This window comes from Alternaria burnsii (assembly GCF_013036055.1).
Source record: "Alternaria burnsii strain CBS107.38 chromosome Unknown 732, whole genome shotgun sequence".
Classification (NCBI taxonomy): Eukaryota; Fungi; Ascomycota; class Dothideomycetes; order Pleosporales; family Pleosporaceae; genus Alternaria; species Alternaria burnsii.
This window is the reverse complement of record NW_024066113.1, coordinates 1483706-1507135: the sequence shown is the minus strand read 5'-3', so window position 1 is coordinate 1507135 and position 23430 is coordinate 1483706. Positions and strand designations below refer to the sequence as shown.

Here is a 23430-nt window from a genome sequence, read left to right as displayed (position 1 = left end):
CCTGGACATTTGCACCTTGACGAATGAATACAGCAAGACAATGGGTGAAATACCGTTTGCCAGAAACTATGCGTTACAGCTTTCGCCGTCATTGCCATCGCCGACTTGTTATTCGGTGACGACATGCCTTGCCGTTGTCCTGCGTGTTGTATGTACTCTGGCGGCATGGATCCCCGGCAGGGCTGGTTGACAGGCGAGACTACACATCTGCCGCTCAGTGCACCTAACAAATGCCATCTCCACCAATTAACTTACATGGCATCGCGAAACTGTCGGGCATATCACCCACTGCAGGGACGGATATCGCAAACCCGACGCCTGCACCAACGCGATTGCTCAGCGTCCCTCGACAACCTTCTCTGCAAGGGGCATCATGTGTCGTCGCGATGACAGCATATTGCGATGGTGCTGCATCTTGGTGTAAGCGGCAGCATGGGCGCCGTTGCAAGAGGGCTGAGCACGGTCATGCTCCACGCGAGTCTCTATTTCGGGTCCCCCATGGCTCTCACAAGCCACGCTCCTCTTAGCATCCAGCGTGAAGTTTGAGGCGGGAACGGTCCGCAGCCTGGCCTAGCGGTGTCCTCCAACTGCCCACTCACATCCTACCCATGTCCCAATTTTGGTGCGCGGATGCCTTGTTGCTCAGTGTGACTAACGGAACCGTTCGCCTGCACGCCCGCAGCCATGCCCGTGGGCTCAAGCCATCGACTTGCTATGAGATCGGCCAATGCACTGCCTATGGCGGATACCCTGGAAAGCACCATGTCTACACCCTGCACATGTTGGCTTGCAGCGTCTATGACCCTCGTCACTTTTCCAACCCCCATACTCGAGTACGCTCCTCGTTCGGGGTTGGCTCAGGCACAGCCCGCAGATATTTACAGTCTCTTCCTCTCCACAAACCTATCCGGGCGCAGCATTTTCTCCTACAATCGTCGCAAATGCCTTGTTTTGGTCCGGCTTTCCTTCCCAATCCAGTCTACTACACACCACGTTAAGTCGTCTCCCCTGGCGGCTGTTCCTTAATTCAACTTTCTATCCCCCGGCTGCCTATCATCACCCCGTAGGAACAGCACCGACTCGTCCAAGACATGATCACTAGCTCATAGCCGTCTGTCGTACCACTAGATCTGGAACGTTTAGCACACATTAACCACGTCCCCACTTGAGCCTCTGATCTTTCCTAGCCCCATCATTCTCCAACTTAAGATATATACCATCCATCGCCTCGTCCGTCCGTCATGTCCGAACCCACTGAGACAGGAGGCCTCCCATTGGATTTGAAGACCCACCAGCAACAGCAACCTCAAGACAGCATTATTCATCAACCAACACTACCCAAAGTCGAAAATTGCACAACATCACAGTCACCTAACAACTCATCCAAGGGAACCAAGGCTGCTAGCCCTCGCCGTCGTCCTGGAACCATCAAACAAGCGCCATCCGGCCCCCACACCGGCTCCTCCCGCTCTGAGCAACAGCCAGCCTTGAGCCCTACAGACATGTCGTCTCACAACCCATCAATCCACTACACGCGGACTGGTCGTATCAGCAAAGCAAAGAAAGGATTGAAAGTACACAACTGCGAGAACTGCGGAAGAGTAAGTCCCAATATACACATACTGCCGTCAGCTCCACGATGCAGACGTCTAGCTGCGTATGAGCTGCAGGTATTGCACCGTACCTTGTTGCAGCCAAACGTATCTGCTCAGTCACTAGATATTACTATCATGTCTGCAGTGTATCTTTGCTGACCAACTACTAGTCTTACACCCGGGCCGAGCACCTAAGGTCAGTTTTTATCCCCATCAGAAACCAAACCGTCACTAACAGCGTATGTCAGACGGCACCAGAAGAACCATGCTCAAGAAGACGCACTTGTCTGTCAGGTGTCAGGATGTGGCAAGACCTTCTTCCGGATTGATCTTCTTCATAGGCATCAGGAACGACAGTATGCGGAACCGATATGACTCCCAAAGACAGTATACTGACTTTGAGCAGCAACGAGCCTGGAAGAGACACTCCCCAGCAGAGTCCGGAGGGCTCACCAGAGCCAGCGTCTATAGCTATATCCGCCTCCATACCCGCTCTCGCGTCACCCATAATGGAAGTGACGTCGAACCCCCCAACGACTTCCTACTACCAGCCCGTATCTCCCATGCTGGAGACGGTGCCATTCACAAGGTACAACCACGCTTCGTTTCGTACTCCCGGAACGCCTCAAAATCTCTCGTCAAGTTCTAGTCTCATTCCTCGTTCTTCACCTCATACTACGTCTAGCCCCAAGTGAGTTTCATTGTACATGATCGAGCACTTCTTTCTTCTTTCTTCTTTCTTCTTTCTTCTTGTCTCGTCTCATATTCTCTACTTGAACGCACACTCATTCTGTTCCAGTCAACTCAAGCATCCCCGTTCACAATACAACCGATCTTCTGCAGCTGTGACTGTGCCCATGGATGCTATGACACCGGGTCTATGGCACGAACCGTACAGTCCCACCCCTGGGTACTCCTCCTCAAGCGGGTATGCATCGCCGATCGCATCGACCGACTTCCCCACATTTGGCAGCGCACCTTACCATCGAGCGCGCACACCTTCGAACGCATCTATTATCGACCCATCATGGTCATACCAATCACGGTCGCCAGCGTCTACCACCTCGACCATGGCATTCACATGGGGTTCGAACGACAAAGGATCGACTGCTTCAAACCTCGCCTACATGAATGCCTGTTCCTACCCAATGACGGCTATGTCGATCCCTACAAGTATGGATACAATGGCTGGATACGGACACTTTGGTCCACGGACAATGATTCAAAGAGACGAAGAGGAGGGGGTGATTCTCTTTGGAGACGAACAATATGGTATGGCTTCGATCGCACACACCCATCCATTTGAGCAATATCTTGACTATTACTGGAGGCTCTTTCATCCCACTTTCCCCGTCGTCCATCGATCTACCTCTGTGAATCCGTCCCCGATGCTGCGCGCAGCCATGATCGCCATAGGCAGCCAGTACTCGACCGGTTCCAGCGACAAGAAAAAGGGCCGAGACCTCCACGACCGATGTTTGAAGTTGCTTGAACGGGTAGGTTAGACGCATGTCCTACTGATCTCGACTGACGTGTAGCAGAGAGACCACGAAGCTTCGACGGAACCAGATCGTTTATGCGATTTCCAGACGATGTTTCTTATCGAGATACTATCCCAGTACCGTGCCCGACGTGCTGCTAAGGTTTTGTCGTCGCGCTTTGACAAAGTGTATCACAAGGTAGGTTGAGTGTCATTCGAGACGGCAGCAGACAGCTGACAATTTCAGGCTATTGAGAACTGCAGGAGCATGACTCCAAAGATGGCGGATTTGGTCGCAAGCCCTTCTCCGAACCATTGGGCTCGCTGGGTCGAGCTAGCCACCTGGCAACGCCTGCTCTTGTCTTGTTTCGTTCTTGAGTCACAGCAGCGTCTCCTACTCGCTCGTGAATCTTTACCTTCCTTGATCCACGATTGTCATTTAGACATTCCGTTGCCGGCAGACCGTTCTCTTTGGGATGCGACAACTTCGACCGAATGGGCTACGGCTGCCCAACAGCATCTCTATACACCATCATACGTTGACGAAATAACTCCCAGGTCTCTAACAGGCCCTCTTGATACTTTCCAATCATTTGTCATACTCGCCGTGCACTACAATCGCAACGAAACCCCGGCACCATACATTTCCTCCTCGACAGCTTCGAACCTTGAATCTCTTCTCGATTCTGCGCCTGCCACCACACGAATGCTTCTCGTAGCAAAACTGGTGCAAGTGACCCCTATCCGTGCACTTGTAGCCGTTGCGAGCGAATCATGGATCTTCTCGGAGAAGGTCGCAACCCCACAAGCCTTTGCTGCACTCAAGACTACACTTCGCACATGGGTCGCACAGCTATGGTCTACCAGCGAGCCAGAAGGTGTACCGGTTAAGGAAGCACTGAAATTATCAATCAAGATTCTGCAACAAGCTGTCGAGGAGCAGCGAGATTCTGTGCCATTGGAGGTGGGTACAGATATGAGCATCTTCTTCGCCGCTCTAGTTCTGTGGATCATCACTGTGGCAGCGAACACACGAACGAAAGGACTACACCAGATAGCCAAACAGCAAAGCCGACGGCAGAGTCATTCCGAATCGTCAACAATCTTCAATTCAGCCTGGGCACCTACAACCCCTTCAGCACCTTCCATAGGCCATGCTTCATCATCATCAGTTCGACACACACTAGCACCTTCCAATAGCCAGCCGCAATCACCAATCATTGAAGCTACAGCGGAAAATCCTCTTCTTTCGCATGCGCAGATCATCATCAACACCATAAGTTTCCTCACCGATACCCTAGCCCTTTCCGATAATACGATTGCCCTGCGCCAGTCTCCCGCAGATCATGCACGTCGTCAAGCAGGCTGTGTAAGCCTACTTCTCTGGGTCAAACTCCGACTTCGTGGCGTCCCGCTTGAAGACCAGAGTGGACCTGCCGATCCGTGGACCAACAAGTCCGGCGATGGGCTTGGCGAGCTTCTCGAAGGTGTCGTCGGATCCATTGAACGCATTCTAAAGAAAGGTTGGAGTGATTGGGGAATATAACCCAGTCGCTTGTTTCGTTCGCTCCTCTTTCCCACTTCTGAACCTGCACTCTGCATCTTAGATTTTCACGTCGCTTTGCATACCCTTTTATACTGTCCAATCTTCTCTGCTCCGATTCTTGTGTTTCGTCTCTGCTTTCTTCATAGCGCGGCATTGGGATGTATGGGCAAGAAGGATACGATTTCACGACTGTTTACGGCGGATACCCCTGTTTACTTGCTTTATGCTTCTACGATTCGTGATTTACAGTTTATACTCTAGAGTACGTCGCGATCACACTCTATATTTCGGTTGCCATACATAAGTTATATCCTATTACTCACGAAGATTGCATTGTTGGGACATTCGAACTAATGTGTTACATACCTGCTCCATGTTGTTTTGATCTTGGTTGAGCATCTTGTATATTACAAAGCCTACAATAAAGGCCATACATGGGCATAGCCCTGATGCTAAGAACCCAATCACCCTTGCGCTTATCACAAATGGAAGATGTTCGTAAGACTAAGAGGGCCATGTCCACTTATCTTCCTAACCAACTTGGCGGTACTCACATGCCGAATCCTGCAGGAATGCATGCTTATATGCCATTAGGCCACCACCACCCAACACGATGTGAAAAACATTCTAGATCATTCCCTGTTAGAGAAGACCTAAAGACCTGTATCCGTTCCAATGCTGAACATTGCCTCTCGGGCTACACGACTACGGCAAGCACCATACGTTAGATGATGTGAATCTGATGAGACGTGATCCCGAATGCCAAGTAAGGCAGGCAAGAATTTACCCCTCATATCCAGCGCCGTCCCCTAAGCCATTGTACCTCCTTTTCAGTCTTCCTCCATCCACGATCCTCAACTCTATTTCCTCTCGTCCTCACAAACACTAGCTCATCCCTTTCCTGCTGCACATGTGCATCATCCGCCTTCTTCTTCTTCTTCTTCCTCTTTTGGACGAGCGGGTATTCAGGTTGACAGTTCGGATAGTATGTAGTATAGCGATTGCTGTATCTTTCTGATCCAAGAGAGTAAATTGAAAAGTGTGACTTGTAGAAATCGTAAGTAAGACTCCTGTGCGCGCTTTCAGCAGCAGACATGGAAGCTGAAAGACGCTTGGGGATATATGGGTATATAGAGCCGCGTGATGTAAACCATGATGGGAGGCGCTCATAGCTGGACGGGTCTTGGGTGTTTCTGAAAGGGGATGGATGCACGATGCGTGTTCGACGTCCTAGTCCTGTTGAAGTTGACTGCATACTTGTATCTTGTCGGTAGTGTTCGTGACCGTGATAGTCGTTAGTCAAGAGCTCTCGCTGCATGGTCCTTGGGCTTTTTCCGTTGAGGAAGAACGGTGTCATTGTTGTAAAGTTGCTGATAGGCTGACTAGCGAACTTGAAATTATGGTTAGTCCGATTTACGGATTTGCTTCTATAATTGTAATATACAACGACTGCAGCAGAAAGTTTGTTGATGGACGTGAGACCTGGTGGTTTGCTTGTTGAGCTGGACACGTCCGGGCGTATCTAGTAGTCTAGAGACAAGCGGGGAGCGGGAGAATGTCTCAGATGGTTGTGGTTGAAGATTTGGCCTAGCAGTCTCGCCATGTGAATAGCACGGTTGTCGGAATGCGAGGTATGATGCGCGAATCCAAGGTGGGTCTTTTGAGTAAGAAGATGAAAGATTATGAACATCGCCAAGGTATACTGCCAGGTATAAACATATCACCCCCTACCATCTGTCTTCGAGATGCATCACCCCACAGCTCGTCCCCTATATCTTTGCCCTCCGCTGCAAATAAAGCCTAATGGCGACGGCCGCTACCTATGTTAGCCTGTGGAATAGTCTCTCTCCATCTTTTCGGATTCATTACTTACCAACGACAGCAGCCAAGCTTTTCAAGCCTACTAGACCCATAAACCACGCACCCCAGCCAAGTGCTCTACCCTGACGATCGAAGTTGGGTTTGACGTCGTTCATGCCAATAAACTTCTTCTGTTTTGCGAGAGTGTATGGCGGGTACCTGACGTCCATGAGACCCTCAAGCCAGGCTGGTGTGGTAGTCACACTCCGGCGGTGGGTAAAGGTATCGAAACTGGCCTTGCCTCTGTATGCGCCCTGGCCACTTGTTCCGACGCCACCAAAAGGCATGGTGGGTATGGAGCCGTGGAAGAAACCGTCGTTGAGAGAGGCACCTCCGCTGCGCGTTTGTCCCATGATTTGTTCCAACTCGGCCTTGTTTCCAAAGGCGTAGGTGCCGAGGGGGGTGTCGTGGATCTCGTTTGCGATGCGGATGGCTTCGTCGAGGTTGGCGACGGGCAGGATGGGTAGGAGGGGGCCGAAGGATTCCGAGGTGACCATGCTGTCGTTCATGTCGTTGATCTGGACGACGGTGGGTTCGATGAAGAGGTCGGATTCGTTCATTGTGCCGCCAATGACAATCTTGCCGTTGCTAGCGTCGAGCATCTTCTTCATGCGCTGGAACTGGCGCTCGTTGACTATGCGGCCATAGTCGGGCGAGTTCCGAGCGCCGTCTGGGTAGAATTCATGGAGCTGCTTCTTCATCTCCTCGATGAAAGCTGGGACGATCTCACGGTCGACAAAGGTGCAGTTCTGGCTGAGGCAGACCTGGCCTGCATTGAGTGTCTTGGCCCATAGCAACCTCCTGGCGGCGAGCTTTGGGTCGGCGTGCTTTGTGACAATGGCGGGGTTCCTGCCTCCCAGCTCGAGCGTGAGGGGCGTGAGCGTCTCGGCCGCCTTCTTCGCGATGATCTTGGCGACGACCTCTCCGCCAGTGTAGAAGATCTTGTCCCACTTCTGGTCGAGCAGGGCCGTCGTCTCGGGAATGGCGCCCTGGATGCACGTGTAGCAGTCCGGGTCGAGGGACTCGCGCAGGATCTTCTCGATTGCGACGGCGGCGTTGGGGGCCGACTCGGAGGGCTTGACGATGGCGGTGCATCCTGCTGCGATGGCGCCGATGAGCGGGCCGAGGGTGAGTTGGATGGGGAAGTTGTAGGCGCCAATGATGAGCACGGTGCCCAACGGGTCCTTCTTGATGCGCGGGCTGAGGGGCATGTTTGTCCACGGGATGTCGGTCGCCTTCTCGTCCTTTGCGAAGCGCGGCACGTTGTTGGCCATCCAGATGCAGTCGTTCATGCACCACGAGATCTCGGTCAGGTATGTCTCGAACGACGGCTTGCCCAGGTCGCGCTTGCACGCCTCCTTGATGAGCTCTTCATTGTCCTTGAAGCCCCAGTACAGCTTCCGCAGCTGCTGGATGCGGTACTCGAGCGGCTTGGTCTTGTGCGAGAGGAAGCTGGCGCGTACCTTGGCGCACGTGGGCGCGATGTCGTCCATGGGCGTGTGTTCCAAAGGGGCTAGTTCCGCCATGATGGTCTGCGTGGTATCGTGTGAGCGGGCAGGAGAACGGGTCCTGGGGCTGGTAGTAGACGCCAATGGCCAGCTATAAGCTTCAGAGCCATGTCAGCGACGGCGTTTCACAGGCGCGCAGTCGTGCCTCGGTCCCGTGCAGGTGCATCAGCAGCGGGGCCTACACTAGCGCCTTCTAGGCTTAGCGCGAACGGCCCCTCTCCAATATGTTCACCCGCCGGCCCGTATGCCATGCGAGTCCCGCCCGATCGACCATCTATACTGACAAGGCTGTTTCGAACCCTCTTGACACTCACATTGATTCGTAATACATGACTAACAACAGTGCGACCTAAACGTTGGGGGTATCTTATATATCTGCCATCTCGTATCGAGGTCGCGGCTGGCCTCGCCGCATTAATGCATATCCCAAAAACTCCGACCCGCATGCTAAGCTTGGACTGAGCTTTCCCTTAAACCTCATCTACTACTCGTGAGGCGTATAAGATCAGGCTCGTCCCCGCCAACCCTGGTCTTCTTGCTCTCCTTGCTCTCCTTGACAAAGTATGTATCCCGCTTTCCATGCAACTCCTGGTGCAGCAAATCAGTCAAGCTCTGCATCATAGCTGCCTCGGTGCTTTGTTTCGTTCGCTGTTTATCGATTGTGTGGTGCCTGATGAACTGGCCTGTACACTTGCTCGTAATCCATGTATGCTCTGTCAGACCCGGGTATCCCATCGCATCATTGCATGGTATCTCGACAATGTTGGTACCGTTCGGATTGAAATCGTATCGAATGTATTCCGAAAACGCCTTCTGCTCGTGTGACCACTCCTTGGCCCACCGCTTGCAGTCTGGATAGCGCACACCAGTCGGGCACTCTTTCCATGCGTCTAGCATATCGAAGGTATGTGGAAGGGACTGTGCAATAACAACGCCAGTGTTGAGGGCGAGCTTCCCGCGGCTATCTTCGGATGCGTGTTCGTCGCCGTTGAGCGTCTGTCGTGTATCGAAGGGCATGGCGATGCTGGTTTCCGGTGTGATGCCCCAGCGATTGAAGAGCCATTCGATCGGGACTTCGAGGTGGCTTATCGTTGCGTCGGCGTCAATAAAGACGACAAACTTGTACTTCTTAAGGAGGGCGTCGAGAACGTGCGGCTTCACCCAGGTGTTGTGCATTCCCTCCATGTCGTGCGCGTTGATGAAGCGGTAGTCGTAGCCGTGTATTTGCGCTGTACAATGTCAGTGCTACAGCGACGACGCCAAAATGGCAAATTGGTACGAACCGTAAAAGAAGTGGTTCATAAAGGCCGCGCTGACCATACCACCATCGCCCTCCGACTTCATCGTCTCCCAGTTCAGACGATCTTTATTCCAGAGCTCATTCTTCTTGTTGGGCACCCTGGTGTCGATGTCCACAATCAATATTTCGCTCCTAAGTGGCTCTCGCCACCACGGCGCGTCTTCTTTCACTTCGTGTATTTTTCCCGACGCGTCGGTATACGATGGATCGTCTATGGGGTGCCGTATGGATTCGTAGAGCCTGAGGAAGGAGTCGCTGATAGTAGGCTTGCCAAAAACTGGGCGGTCGTTGTTGCAGACATCGTTGGCTGCCTCCTTTGCGGATTCCTTAATCTTCTCGACTACCTTGGAACCGCTTTCATGCAGTCCAGCTGTCGTCGAAATTATCAGAATGCATATGATAATAAACACACCACTGACGATCGCCAGTTTGTTGTATGACATGATAGGGCCCGGCATGTTGGTGAAGCCTGGGAGGGTTGCCAGGAGAGAAGAAGTAGAGTTGGGAGGCAGGCCAGTCGTAAGAAGCGTGGCGAAGTCAGACAAGTGGGAGGGGGTGAATTAGCTAGTGGTCAACTCCCAGCCACAGCCTCGTAAAAGGAAAAAATTAGGAAAAGACAATGCAGTCATCACCGACTATGCAGGACTATCGAGCAAGATGCAATCATAAAAGGGGCCAAACCGTTTCCACTAACCAGCACTCCCAAGGCTACCACGGATGGCACCCTAGGAGAAGAACTCTGTTCTTTGTATCGTTACTGGTTCGACATGCAGGGCTGAGCATGCCGGGAGCGGCGGGAAGCCGTTCGAGATGATCGCTGACGCTAGGAGTATACATCACGATTCCCTAGAGCGATAGTGGCGTGTCGTCTAGTCCTTTTTCCCACTAGCTTCCCCATCCGTCAGCCGGCACATCCACGGTGAAATATCCCATACGTTGCCCAATATGTCCGAACCAAATAAACTTTCCGCGATGAAATCATCGCATTCGCGTCTCTCGTGTCGCTTCCTCAACACATCCCAACTCATGGCTGACAGAACCCAGCTGGAAATCTGACAGTACCGTGCACCATGCCGACGGGAGATATAATGCTGGAACAATGATCCCTCTCACATGGCGATGTCAACCTACTACACAACCCCTGAGCCCAGCTGGACAACATGCGCTAAGTAATCCTGGGACCTATCGCATTTATAACCAATCTTGCTGCGCCTCTGCAAGCCCACTCGTCTTCATGCTCCCGAAGTCGAGCCACGTCGTCGCACACTCTTGGCTGAAGCTACCTGGTCTTCACATTTAGCATATTTGACAAGGATCCAAGCTTCCTTTCATCTTTGTCAAGCTTTGTTCATCTGTGGTGATGATAGCGTTTACCACACGCATAATCATGAGACACAGTTTCCTTTGGTCACATCCCCCCCAAAAACGAAGCCTGCATCGAACAGTTGACCTGTATCAGGGCTTGGTATCGTTACTGATATGGTTAGCATTCTAAATGAACGTATCTGAACGTCTTGATAGAGGAGTCCGCAGCGAGTGGGAACGATCTATAAGCAAAGGATCGTGACAAAACATCATAAGGAAAAAGATACTGGATGCCTGATATAGACGCAGCCCTTGCATTTGACTGCTGGAACATGTTGTCTTCAGCTTGCCGCTATGCTTCTTTGATTGTCTGCTGACATTCTGGAAGTACAGCGTCAGATCCTTCGATTCGCGCTTTCCTCATGCGGGCTTACAAATGCGCTACATTACAAAGCAGCCGCCTTATGGGATATCGAAATAATTAAAGCATCACGAAATGGCAAACTCAAAGGTCTGTATTCAAATCTACAAAGGCATCCTTGCAACCATGAAATCAACTACTCAACCAATTCGTGCCGCGCTCATTGGGCTTTCTTCTTCAGCTGTAACATCGTGGGCTTCGGCGGCCCACCTTCCAGCTCTCCTTACTGCAACTGGCCGCTCGAAGATCACCATCAACGCATTGTCAAACAGCAGCGTTGACGCTGCAAAGTCGGCAATTCAGAAATATGGACTTCCAGACAGCACCAAGGCATACGGGTCGCCAGAAGATCTTGCGGCGGATCCAGACATCGATTTGGTAATATGCAATACACGGGTTGATAAGCATTTCGAGACGATCTTTCCAAGTGTCAAAGCTGGTAAGGATGTTTACGTCGAATGGCCAATTGCTGCCAACAGAGAACATATCAATGAGCTCATTGAAGCGGCGAAGAAGAGTGGATCGAGGGTTGCGGTGGGTCTGCAGAGACGCTGGGCGCCACCGGTGGTCAAGTTGCGAGATGTCTTGGATAGTGGAAGAGGTAGATTAGGCAAAGTGCTCAGCTCCGACGTTCGCGCTTTCGGTGGAACGATGGACAGGGAGATTTTACCCACAGGTTTGAAATACTTTGCAGACAAGGACATCGGCGGCAATCCGATCGTGATAGGTGTTGGTCATGGTAGGCACCTCATCAGCGCAAAACTTGTTTAGTGCTAACGGTAGCAGTGCTTGACGCCATACTTTCGGTCGTCGGCCAACTCGATCCAGCATCCGTCCGCTCTAAAACACAGATTCAGCGCCCCAACGTTCGCATAAGCGATCCTAAAAGTATGCAGGTTGTTGAGAACACAACATCAAACGTCCCCGACCTCCTTTCCGTACATGCCGCTATAGAACCCTCGCCGCTTACTGTTCCCAACGCGACACTTTCCTTTCTGTTTCGTCGGGGCCAGCCATTTCCTGGAACGCCGGCCCTCACCTGGACTATCAATTGCGAATATGGCGAGATCCGCGTTACGTCAGCCACGAGTTCGTCTTTCCAGAATAGCGAAAATGATGGTCCAGTAGTGATTCAAGTTCATCACTTTGATACTGAGCAAGTGGAAATTGTCGGCTGGGATTGGAGCGATATGCAGAAGGAGATACCGATTGTTGGAAGGGATGTTATGGGGTGCCTCTTTGCCTTTGCGGATGGCAATGAGGAGGGAGATGGGTGGGTGGGCTTAGGGGACGCTGCAAGGTACGCGCAAACGGTCGAAAGCTTCCTGGAGGAGTAAGCAGTATGATTGCGTGCTATAGTCGCATCAAATCTCCCCACTTTCATCGTTACTTTAGAGGTCACGTATGACCAATGGGCCTCTGAAAGTGTTCCAACTAATTCAATTGAAGCTCTTGCATCTTCATGCATCATACTCTCTCCCTAAGCTTCACGACTAACGGTTTTGCGCCAACCCTTGCTGCCTCTGCATTTAGCGCGTCAACTTCTGCTTGAACCAATGGAATGCCACTCTGCTCTCTTTCCCGCTGTTGTATCTGCTCGAGCTCACCTGGGAAATAGATCCTCTCTACCCCAGCTGCCTTCTCAGCACCCGTGACTCTGTCGTACAAGATCTGCATCCTCTCTCTGAAGTCATCTAAGCTCATGAAAAGGTCTGGTTTCACAGCGACGAGGAAGTGACCAACGTCCGATGGTCTAGACGGATCGTAAGGATTGGTTACATCGCCTGCAAATGCCGAACCGGAAAGTACGCCAGAGAAGACATCCATCATTACAGCTAGACCTGAACCCTTGGGGCCGCCCATAGGAAGCATTACGCCGCCATCTAATGCTGCTTCTGGGTCATCGGTCGGCTTCCCATCTTTATCCAAGGCCCAGTCCAAAGGTATCTTCTCTCCCCTCCTTTTTGCTTTGTAGATCTTTCCTCTAGCTGCAATCGATGGTGCCATGTCCAACACGAACGGCTGGTCTTTGCCAGGCGCGCCACACGCGATTGGCGAAACACCCAGCAGCTTGCTCTTACCACCCCAAGCCGGCAACGCAGGACTAGAGTTTGTGAATACCAAACTCATCATATCGGCATCTAGGGCCTTCTGAACTATCCAAGCGCTCATACCGAAGTGATTGGAATGCTTAATACTGGCCATGCCGATACCATACGTCTTCGCAGACTCGATACATGCAGCCATACCAGCATCGGCGGCAAGGAATCCGAAACCATTGTTGGCATCGATTTGGGCGACGACTGGTGTGACTTGAGTGACAGTAGGTGTTGCTGCGCTATTCAAGACGCCTTGGCGTATGCGTTCCATGTACGAAGGGATCCGGTTCATGCCGTGGGTGTCGACGCCACGGAGGTCGGCTGCTACGAGACATTTGGCGACGACGTTGGCGTTTTCGGGGGCGACTCCATTGCCAACCAGAACTGCAGTTACAAACGATCTGGCATCTTCTCCACTGACATATAGCTTAGTATCCATTGAAGATTCTGCCATGTTTGGGGTAGGAGGTCGAGATTGCCAAGGTGTGGCGAAGCAATTGATGCTTCTGAGAATGCTTGTGTTGTGTCTTATACCCTTCTACGATCAAACAAGTGACTCACGATTCTCGAAAACTTTCCCAGTTACAGATACGCTTGTTGGGGTGAGAGATGTCCAGGTGGTACGTCGGAGTCATCCCGCATGTGGAGACTAAAACCTGCGGACTTTCCCCGCTCTTCTCCGCACCGTCTCCGTTCCGTCACTGTCCAAGCTCATCGAGAGGGAAAACCTAAAGCTTTACCTTGACATCGGTTTCCTACTACTCTGGCCGGAGGTCTCCAACATACAAGTCGTATGGAGTTCAAGTAGATCGCAAGATCGTGAGTGGCTTCTGGTTGGTCGCTGAATGGAGAGAGCGTGGCGCAGCAAACAGAGTTGGGCCTTGGCCATAGCATCTGGATGGGTAGCATTCACTGATATGAGTGTCATTTTCTTCAAGTGCAGATCAATTGAATCTCACATCTTTCTATTGCTGGTTACTTGCTTACCCTTTTCGTAAAATTATTTTCGAGTACACTCATAGCGCAGTCGGTGTCAAGCATCCATACTCATTGCTATGCTTATCTGAACTTCAACAACTGCATCGTGTTTTTCATAGTATTTGAGCTTTTTGAAAAAGCTCGTCGTGTGAAATGTGAGGGTACTCAGGTCTTAGGCGGTTTTTAAGCTGTACAAAGAAGCTCATTTTTTTGGAACTTAATGTCTAAAGCTACCTGGTTCTGACATCGTCTCACTGCTCATCTTTCCTCGGCCTCGCCTAGAGCTTTTTGTCAGTATCAAAAGAGAGTGAGCAGTATGTCGCTTCCAGAAAACGCTGCTGTCGCTGCCTCCTCTTTCGCTGCCAAGCAGCACGTGTTTGCTCGTAACAAGTGCACCTGCCTCAGTACTCTCGCATCTCACCACACATCACTTCATTCCAGCTGGCCATCCGCACCACACGCACCAGAGCCTTGAAACTGACAGCATGGACGACAAAGGCCCTAAGTGGCGTCTCGGTGGGTTCTGAGCGCCATTTCTCACTCGAATGTCTGGTTAACAATCCATAGAGCAAGCTAATAGTGGTCAAGCGATCTGCAACCAGGCAGCCTGCAAGCGCAACAAGGTCAAGATCGTGAAAGGAGAACTACGTATTGGTACTCATACGCTGTACGACGATGGAGAATCGACTAGGTGGTACATGGCCTGGCGCCACTGGTGAGTAATCTACATGCATCTGCAATCCTAGAAGCCTAGAGTAGTGGTCAGCGAAACGTATTAATATGGCTTTAGGGGCTGCGCTACCAAGCACCAGATCGCAGGTTTGAAGGAAATCACCGGAGACGACCCAACAAAGGCACCAGGCTATGATCGACTCAGCCCGGAGAGTCAAGAACAGGTCCGGCTAGCTTTCGAAGAAGGCAAACCTGTCGACAAAGACTTCAAGGGCATACGTGAAGACCTAGCCAAGGACGCTCGGAAATACGCTAAAGAGTACACGGATGTGAGCTTCTACAAGATCGATGTCGCTCGCCGAGTGTGCGCTTGCCGTGGCGGCAACTGTCTCGACAAGAATGTGAAGATCACGAAGGGTGAACTCAGGCTAGGCCTGTCCATTCCGTTCGACGGGGAGCATGAAACCATGGTCTACAAGCACTGGGTGAGTCCTTCTTCAATGCTCATGCAGCACGACTAACGTCGACGAGATATGCATGTCCACCTACGACCTAGAACAAGTGTTGATCCGGGCGGGCGAAGACTCAATCGACGGCGTTGGTTCTCTTCCGGTAGACTTCGAGGAAGTTGTGACCAAGACTTTTGAGACGCGTAAGATCGTTGAACCGCCAGAGCGTAGAATCGAGTCACCCAAGAAGCCAAAGAAGGTGAAAGCCAAGAAGCCTGTTGCGAAGAAAGAGAAGGAGGAAGAGGATGCTGAGGCTTTTGAAGCTACGGCAAAGGCCGAGGAATCAGCACAGGAACTGGATATGAAGCCAGAAGATGTCGCTTCTCTGCCACTCCCTGCAAAGAATGTGCCAGGCATGAGATACCAGGTTGAGGAGATGGTTGTTTCACCGAAGGTTGCATCTGCTACTGTCAAGATGGAAGAAGCAGAAGGAGATGGCTTAGTCAAGACGGAAGATACTACAGCTCCAGTTGCTGAGCCTAAAGCTAAGAAATCGCGAGCGAAGAAGCGTTCTATAAAAGAGGTCGATGCTAGCAGCGAGGAAGAGCCTGAGTACATCCCCAAGAAGTCAAGGAGCCGATCCATTCCATTCAAGGGAGCAGTTGGTCTCGTGTAAATAGAGCTCTTGCGTTTCACGGCAAATATGCGATGGAGAAGAGATTACAGGAAAGGCGTGGCGAGGAGTACGAGAACGACAAGGCAAGGCAGCGTATGGAAGAACATCTAACAGAAGCATATATACATAGCCGAGATAATCTCAAGTGGGCCTTCTCCTGATCAACAGGTGTACTAAGGCCTCTCTGATCATCATGTGACTATCAACAGTGATCTCGAGCTTGTGTTCGCTTCGGCTGAGGATACATAGTAGGATGACGTTCTACCCTCCTAGCATACAGGGATTAGAGCTGACTGCCTGCATGTCTCCAACAACCAGGTTGTCTGGTCTTGTAAGATGTCTGCATATACAGGCACGCCTAGGATGCGAACCTGCATTTATCCGGTAATCCCACCATGACGTCTAGGTTCAAAACCCACCACTGTACTTATTTCAGAGTCTTTCTGGAACCAAAGATCAGATAGCTTGGCTCATCGCAAGGTAATCATGTTGTTACTATTGATCACCTGTTGGGACGTTTGCCTACACAGAAGGAGGATAACATCTGTTGTATATAAATGCAAATTTGGGCCACGAACCGGTGAGTTCGACTGTGCAAGCCACAAATGCGATGCGGTAAGCGTCAGCAGCAGTACACGATAGGATCGGCCCGCCAAGTGCTTGTGACCCGAGGCCTAACTTGTGGAAGCTTATTGAGACGCTAAAAACATCGGGCTGCTAGCTAAAGTCGCAGAACCTCCCGCGATATCAGCATCTCACACGAGCTGATTTCCACTTACAGAGCAAGCAAATGATCAACGCAATGATAGCTCTCCGTTGGATGCGAACCACATCGCAAGACGGACTTTGGTTAGTATCGACGAACCAATCACGTTTACGCTGGACTTTGTCTCTATCAGATATTGGACCCTCTTCAAATCCTTTGAGGTTTGATGTTTTTCTGGGTCACAGTTCATCGCTGAATGCATGACAGACGCGCGTTCAATCTTGCCACGTCGAAGCCAAACAGTCACGGCTAAACTCGATTGAGCGCCTCCATGTGTCATATCTAACATGCCTTACAGTCTTACTCCTTGATTCTTACAGTCTTCAACAGCCTTTGGATTTTTAGGCTTGCTGGATGACGTAGCAATCGTGCGGCTCTCAGGAATGAATTTGACGTGGCCACCTGTAAAATTAGGTGAAAAGTCTTGATGATTCATGCAATTCGTTTTGTATCTCCAGGAGTCTCCTATACTCGTGGGATTGCCCCGACGAACATCGCGCACTGCCTAGAACTTGGCTCGTTTTCTTTGTGCCCGACTATCCCCGAGCTCATATTTCTCATGTTACAAGTAGATCCTTTGCTAGAACACACCAACATCGACTTATCTAGCTCACTAGTATCGCTTCCAGTATCTGACAGCCGCTTTGACACAGTGCTGACACGATTGGTCATGCGTGGGGTACGCCGTGAAGCACTGTACATCCAAGCTCTCATCACCAACAACATCAGCACAAAAAAGGATGTTGCTACGCTTTCCCAATGTCCCAAAAAGTTGTTGGTGTCTCACCTTATCAGACTTTTAGAATGAAATTAGCATTACTCGGGGGATGGGCAGAAGTATAAAGAAGCATTCTCTTTCCGCTCTTCATGAATCTCATCTTCAGCTCAAAACCACAACATTCCATCTCCACTTTTCCCTCACTCAAAATCATCCTCTTGTCAATATGTATGCCCTCACCATCATCTTTGCCGCCCTTAGCCTGGCTACTGCCTCCCCGGCTTCAGATTTAGCATCTCGTCAGGTTGCTGTTGTTGCCTCTGTCGACCGCTTCACCGGTCCTGGCTGCACTGAAACCATTTGCAACATAGCCGGCTCTGGAGATCTTCGCGCCGGATGTAACGCCATCACTGACTCTTGCCAAGGGAGCTTAAGGCTAAACTACGCCAATGTTGGTTGCAAGGGTAAGTGTCTTTCTGATAGAAAAAAGGAGATTGCCTGGGTATAGCAGCTGATTCTAAACAGTGGCCATCTGGACCGACGCGAGTTGCACCAGCGTCACCCAGTTTGCTAACGTCACTACGCCTGGCCAATGCTACGCTCTTGGTCCACCTATCAAGGGTATCTCCGTTACCTGCTAAATTGTTTGTGGTAACAGTTGCTGTTTCACAGAATCAGGACGTGTTCCTAATTCCAGAGCATGTACGAGGTAGAGCACGATCTTCAAAGTAGACTTTGCCGCAAGGCACGATGAGGCTACGTGACTGTTATCCAACATAGCGGTCGGATGTAGCAGCTTGTAGCAATTCAATATACCACATTTCGTATGGATATGTGAAGGTTTGCGACAGTTCTGTAGATAAGGCCAATGATCGCATCTAGGATTGGACAATATTCACTAGTGCCAGTCCTCTACGGGTCAGAGTTAATGCTTTACGGAACAGCGGAAGACGTTTGCTATCGAATAAGAACGTTGCCACTAGGTGGAAATCAGTCACATCGGGAGTTGTAGGACGAAAACATGTTGCTGCCTACGAGCATCTATCTCTCCTTTTTCAGAGCTTAGCTCCGACAACGCTGCCGCCATCAAGCGCAATGGTAGCGCCATTGACGTAAGAACCTGCCCGGCTCGAAAGCCAGATACATGTACCCGCAACATCTTCCGGGCTACCAATTCGCCCTAACGGAATACCGCTCTCAATGACATCTTTGAATTTCTCTAGTGTAGCCTTCATCATCTTGCTTTGGAAAGGTCCGCAAGCAATTGTGTTGCTCGTGATACCGCGCTTGCCCAGGTGGCTCGCCAACACTCTGCTCATGTGGTGGAGACCGGCCTTGGAAGCGGAGTACGCAAAAGTCTCGAGGGCAGGGACGCGCAATCCATCGACGCTGCCAATATTGATGATGCGTGCTGGGGAGCTCGGGGTAGAAGCGGCTTCGAGAAGGGGTGTGACAGCTTGCGTGAGTTGAAAGACACGTTTCAAGTTGAGGTTGAGGACGCGATCCCATGCTGAGGCGGGATACTTGTCGAAGGACTCGCCCCAGTTGCTGCCACTGTTGTTAACGAGGACGTCGAGCTCTGCAATCTGTTAGTTTCTGCCACATTGCGATCTCGATGCTTTCTCTTCAAGACGAGATGCTGAAGACATACTTCCTGCTCGCTTCTTCAACTCGTCGGCGATGTTCTTGGCGGCATCTTCTTTGTAAAGATCTGCTGCGATAAAGTCGGCCTTGCCTTTACCGAGCGCGTTCAATTCTTTGCACGCTTGCTCGCAAGCCTTCGCATCGCGCGACGATATATACACCGTAGCGCCATTCTGAACGAAACCCTCGCTGATCATGCGGCCGATGCCTTTGGCACCGCCTGTGACGAGAACGACCTTGCCCTATGTACTCGTTAGTTGTCAATTGCAAAGGGTAGAGTCCATGTCAACGTTGACGTACTTTGACATCGAAAAGAGAGCTGTTATCCATCTTGAATACTTGAAGATAGTACAGGAAAGGAAGATAGAGTCCAAACAAGGATGAGATAAAACATCGCGACAGACGGGTAGAGGGTCGTCATCGGGGGTTACGCCGGAAGCTGAAAGCTGGGGTTGAGCCGAGGCTCGGTATCTTGTTAATCCGCTGCGCTCTTAAACTTCCGATCGGACATGACATCACGGCAAGCAGGCCCACTCAATCCTAAACATCTTCAGTGCATTATCAAAGTTCATTGATATCTATCACTATGCTGGCTTGATACCCTCAGGGTATCGTCAGACCCAAGTATCAGCTAGTAGAGCCATCAGTATTATTCAACCGTAGTCATGCCTACCGAAGCACATTTCCCATCAATGCTATGTGCTTTGTCACGCCTTGGTTGCATCAACGACGCGACTGTGTGGCTGTCCCAGTCCGCCATCGACAAGCCTCCATGTGCACTTTTCAAGAAAGGGCTGTGCTTATCGGCCAATTTGCTGTCTCCGATCACAGACAAGGGAAGAATAATGTCAATGAAGCAGAGGTAGTAATGATATTTTTGTTTTCTTCATTGAACGTAGATAACCAGTCTCATTACAACGTTACTCATAGGTGTACCAGCTCTTTTTTAGTTCTCTCATTGCGTCCTCTGCCTCCGCATACTTCCTACTTCCCTTTGGTGCATCGCCCAGCCACTCGGCTATCTGTTTCCTGTTCTTCATGTACTTGGCCTCCGCCCTCTTCCTCTCTCTTGCTTGGCTTTTGAGATATGAAAAGTCATCATATTTAAGAGTTTCTCTCCAAACTTCGCGCATCCTCTTACTCCATAGACAGCAACTTGATCCGACATCTGGATCCTCACCAGGCACTAGCTGAATCGACTTGTTGAATAGGTGTGGTATAGGAGACGTTACGGATTTGGACTGGGTGGCAGGCCAGATGAGCTCATCATAGCATTGCTCACACACTGTAAACTCGGGTAGAGAGGGGACAAAATGCCATGGTTTGCGGAATAAAGTCCTGGACCTTGCACACTCGCCCTTGAAAGAGTTTTCCCGGATCAACTTGATGAAGCGATTCAAATCGGGTAGTTGACCGGACAACTCAGCCTCCCTGTCAAGTTCCACGAGTAGGTCCAGGTATTTGGCGAAGCGAGAAGAGCTTGTACGTAAGCTACATGTATCCGAAGAGTCGATATAACCACGCGGAATCTTGGTGAAGCAACCCCGAAGTGATGGCAATAAAGCCTCGATCATTCTCCTATCACTCGAACATATAGCAAAGTTGGCTATGTGGGTGCCATCCCGTTGATTAGGAATGCCGTACCAGCTGACATTACGTTCTGCGCCGGCTTCACGATCTCCAGGGCATGGACTGACTACATAATCCATGATATCCGCGATTGCATAGATCAGATCGAGTGACGTGCGACGTTGCTTTACTGTAAGTAACCATGCAAGACGTGTCCAGGGACTGCTAAAGTCACAGGCCCGCTCGGCTGGCCAGTCGCCCAACCATATCTGTTTGAAATCCACGTCAAAAGGCGTTCCAGCAAAGACGCCTTCGTAACAGCTAGGACAGATGTTAAAGTTCTTGTGGCCTTGTAAAGCATACCAATCATCATAAGGTCCAGATTTAACAGATCTTGGGCAGTCAGGGAGTGGCCTGTCCATAGAAGCAGTCCTCAGAGACGACCTATCACGGCGGCCGTCCTGTGAACGAAGACTATCCGATCTGGTTCTTGTTGTACGTGCCGGCTCCTCTACTATCTCAGGGTCTTGTCTCCTAGGTCGCGAAGGCAATTCTCTCGTATACGGTGAGCCAGGAACCGACGGCGAACTCGCTCTCGGAATATCCACATAGCTGTCTCTTGGCGATCCAACAGTCGAGTGATCGAACTGATAGTGCTCTTCGGGCGGCATGAAGACATCGATGAGCTGATCGTCTATGGGATATGGTAAAGCAGAGTCGGAACTTGATTGTCTCGCCGGGGACGGACTGTGAACATCGATTCGAGGCCTTGGAAGCGGCATGGTATCGTATCTACCATATCGAGAAGGCTGTCTTGATCTGTCGCTGGTAGGTGCGGGAGGATACGTGGAGTGCCAATCCGCCTCTGATATGGGTACCCGACCACGGCCTGGCGAAGAAGGCTGGAATGTCGTTGAGAAAGACAGGGGAGAGGCTGGTCGAGCGCCACCGCGAGAGGATGGTCGAGAGTCTGGAGGAGAATCGCGTAGGCGTGTGGGTAGTTGGGGCGAGGGTGCGCGCTGCGATGGTGAGCCTGGTCTGGATAATGGGCGCGAACTGTTGGCGTAAATAGTGTCGACAGGCACAGGTCTTGATTTTCTTGTGCTGTTCAGCGAGGACGAGGATGAGCGCGGTGACTGAGCATTCGAGTATTCCTTTGAGGAGCCTGACGAATCACCCTTACGTATCGTCGGCAGTGGACGCTGTCCAGAATCCCGCCGATGCGATTCAGGCCTCTCGTGTGTCTCGCGCAGATTTGTCCTTAGGTCCTCCCGTTGTAGGTCGCTCTTGACGAAGCTGTAACGCGCAGGCTTTCGTTCGGTTCGCAGGTGGGTCGTGTTTTCGGTTTCGGATTCGGAGTCGAAGACGTACTCCTTCTTGGACGATCGCGACGTTGTGTAGGAGTTGTGCCGGCTTTCACCTGGTCTCGGTCTCGGTCTCGAGGGGGTCATGGGTTCTGGAGAGCGCATGTACTCGGCAGTAGACGGCACGGTAGACTCCTTCTGGGGCTTGGAATAGCCATAGGGGGTCCTCTCACGTTCGACGAACAGAGGGGGGTCCGGGACGTCAGTGTTGATGTGCGACATGCCCCCACGCTCCGCAAAACTCCTCCGGCGACGGTCCCGAAGCGTGCTGGTCGTATGCGTGCCATAGTCGTCGGGGCTGGTCTCGGACACGAGCACAAAGCGGCGGTCATGGTCTTGTGCGACTCTCGGCTGCTCAATCTCGTCGAGGAGCGAGTCCTGGTCGACGGTGCCCCGCGTGTTGATCGGCGGCTCACCCTCGGCCTGCCCTGACGACCCCACGGAGGAGGGCGCCTCTTTCGCTAGCGCGTCCCTCTCGTCCTCGACACTTGGAGACGGCGGCCATGTCCTCTTCTGCAAGTGCGGCCTGTATGAATGCGGCGCCGACTGTCGGGGTGGGGAAGTGCGGGGTTCGTAGGCGCTGTAGGTGTTGTAGGACGACGTATATGGGTTGCTTTGGCGCATGTCTGCCAGCTGCTCGCGAGCCTCAGCTAAAGTCTGGTCGTGCCGCGAGTAGGCATAGGCGGTGCTGTCGCGAGATGTATAGTGAGAGTCATGGCGCGGGCGCTGGTAGTGCCGGCTGTCGTATTCGTAAGACATGTATTTGGGTACGGGAGAGATGGTCAGGCGAGCAGTGTCAGACTAGTGGCTATCTTATGCATTGAGCTCTGGCGGTTGGCTAGGGCGGCTTCAAGAGTAACGAGATGGAATTCGAGGGCCGGGCAGGTATACATAGCGCGGCAACAACGGGCATTTTGGACGTACAAAGATGCTTGGTGACGCATGGAGCCCCGTCTGTGAATTGCGGGTCGCGCCTTCTTCGCGCAGCGTCCCCACCGCTGGCGGACCCTTATTTGTTCGCTTCATGTTCCCTACACGACGCCCACCGCCTGTTCGCCCGTCTTCGCCTTGCAAAGATGCCTAGGTAGGACCTTGCAGGTACCGTTACGATATCATCTTCTTCACTCTGCGCTTGCTGGTGCCATCATTCACATATGGTATTTTTGCCTGCTGTACTATACAAGTGCCGTATGAAGCATCGGATGCTCCCTCTAGCACCTTCTGAACCCTTGCCCCCAAGCAAAAATAGCAGTATTCGCCATCATGCTACGATGCAGTGACACTATGACTTCACAATACATAAGTGCACTTCTTCTCTTCACATATCCCTATACTTAACATGCCGCACTATTGGCGCAGACGTTGCGCTACATCGTCTATGAGCCTGCAACCCTTTGTGCGCCACCCTGATATGCTCAGGGAAAATCTTTCCAACCGTAGAGCATTTCTTCTATCTATCGTCTTCTTCTATCAGTGACAA

At 51.4% G+C, this 23430-nt stretch overlaps 8 protein-coding genes across 8 annotated transcripts; 4 read left to right on the top strand and 4 right to left on the bottom strand.

Annotated features, from left to right (window-relative positions):
• Window positions 1-1241: 1241 nt before the first annotated feature.
• On the top strand, window positions 1242-4621 carry GT037_005985 (uncharacterized protein; the record flags this gene model as incomplete). The annotated part of the gene is made up of 7 exons (XM_038931032.1): window positions 1242-1601; window positions 1766-1791; window positions 1844-1951; window positions 2002-2286; window positions 2395-3091; window positions 3137-3274; window positions 3323-4621. The coding sequence occupies 7 exons, from the start codon at window positions 1242-1244 to the stop codon at window positions 4619-4621; spliced, it is 2913 nt and encodes a 970-aa protein (XP_038786721.1).
• A 790-nt stretch (window positions 4622-5411) lies between these two features.
• On the bottom strand, window positions 5412-9747 carry GT037_005984 (aldehyde dehydrogenase; the record flags this gene model as incomplete). Its single annotated transcript, XM_038931031.1, has 4 exons — window positions 5412-6103; window positions 6495-8013; window positions 8515-9218; window positions 9273-9747. The coding sequence occupies 4 exons, from the start codon at window positions 9745-9747 to the stop codon at window positions 5412-5414; spliced, it is 3390 nt and encodes a 1129-aa protein (XP_038786720.1).
• Window positions 9748-11090: 1343 nt separating this feature from the next.
• Window positions 11091-12352, top strand: GT037_005983 (gfo idh moca family protein; the record flags this gene model as incomplete). Its single annotated transcript, XM_038931030.1, has 2 exons — window positions 11091-11754; window positions 11802-12352. The coding sequence occupies 2 exons, from the start codon at window positions 11091-11093 to the stop codon at window positions 12350-12352; spliced, it is 1215 nt and encodes a 404-aa protein (XP_038786719.1).
• Window positions 12353-12482: 130 nt separating this feature from the next.
• GT037_005982 (malate dehydrogenase) lies at window positions 12483-13568 on the bottom strand (the record flags this gene model as incomplete). Its single annotated transcript, XM_038931029.1, has 1 exon — window positions 12483-13568. One exon carries the CDS (start codon window positions 13566-13568, stop codon window positions 12483-12485), a length of 1086 nt encoding a protein of 361 aa, XP_038786718.1.
• A 1009-nt stretch (window positions 13569-14577) lies between these two features.
• GT037_005981 (zf-parp-domain-containing protein) lies at window positions 14578-15889 on the top strand (the record flags this gene model as incomplete). Its single annotated transcript, XM_038931028.1, has 4 exons — window positions 14578-14608; window positions 14660-14807; window positions 14883-15249; window positions 15296-15889. 4 exons carry the CDS (start codon window positions 14578-14580, stop codon window positions 15887-15889), a joined length of 1140 nt encoding a protein of 379 aa, XP_038786717.1.
• A 1710-nt stretch (window positions 15890-17599) lies between these two features.
• On the top strand, window positions 17600-18014 carry GT037_005980 (uncharacterized protein; the record flags this gene model as incomplete). The annotated part of the gene is made up of 2 exons (XM_038931027.1): window positions 17600-17837; window positions 17899-18014. The coding sequence occupies 2 exons, from the start codon at window positions 17600-17602 to the stop codon at window positions 18012-18014; spliced, it is 354 nt and encodes a 117-aa protein (XP_038786716.1).
• Window positions 18015-18428: 414 nt separating this feature from the next.
• GT037_005979 (nad-binding protein) lies at window positions 18429-19347 on the bottom strand (the record flags this gene model as incomplete). The annotated part of the gene is made up of 3 exons (XM_038931026.1): window positions 18429-18952; window positions 19025-19259; window positions 19318-19347. 3 exons carry the CDS (start codon window positions 19345-19347, stop codon window positions 18429-18431), a joined length of 789 nt encoding a protein of 262 aa, XP_038786715.1.
• Window positions 19348-19937: 590 nt separating this feature from the next.
• GT037_005978 (uncharacterized protein) lies at window positions 19938-22709 on the bottom strand (the record flags this gene model as incomplete). Its single annotated transcript, XM_038931025.1, has 1 exon — window positions 19938-22709. The coding sequence occupies one exon, from the start codon at window positions 22707-22709 to the stop codon at window positions 19938-19940; it is 2772 nt and encodes a 923-aa protein (XP_038786714.1).
• Between the last annotated feature and the right edge of the window lie 721 nt (window positions 22710-23430).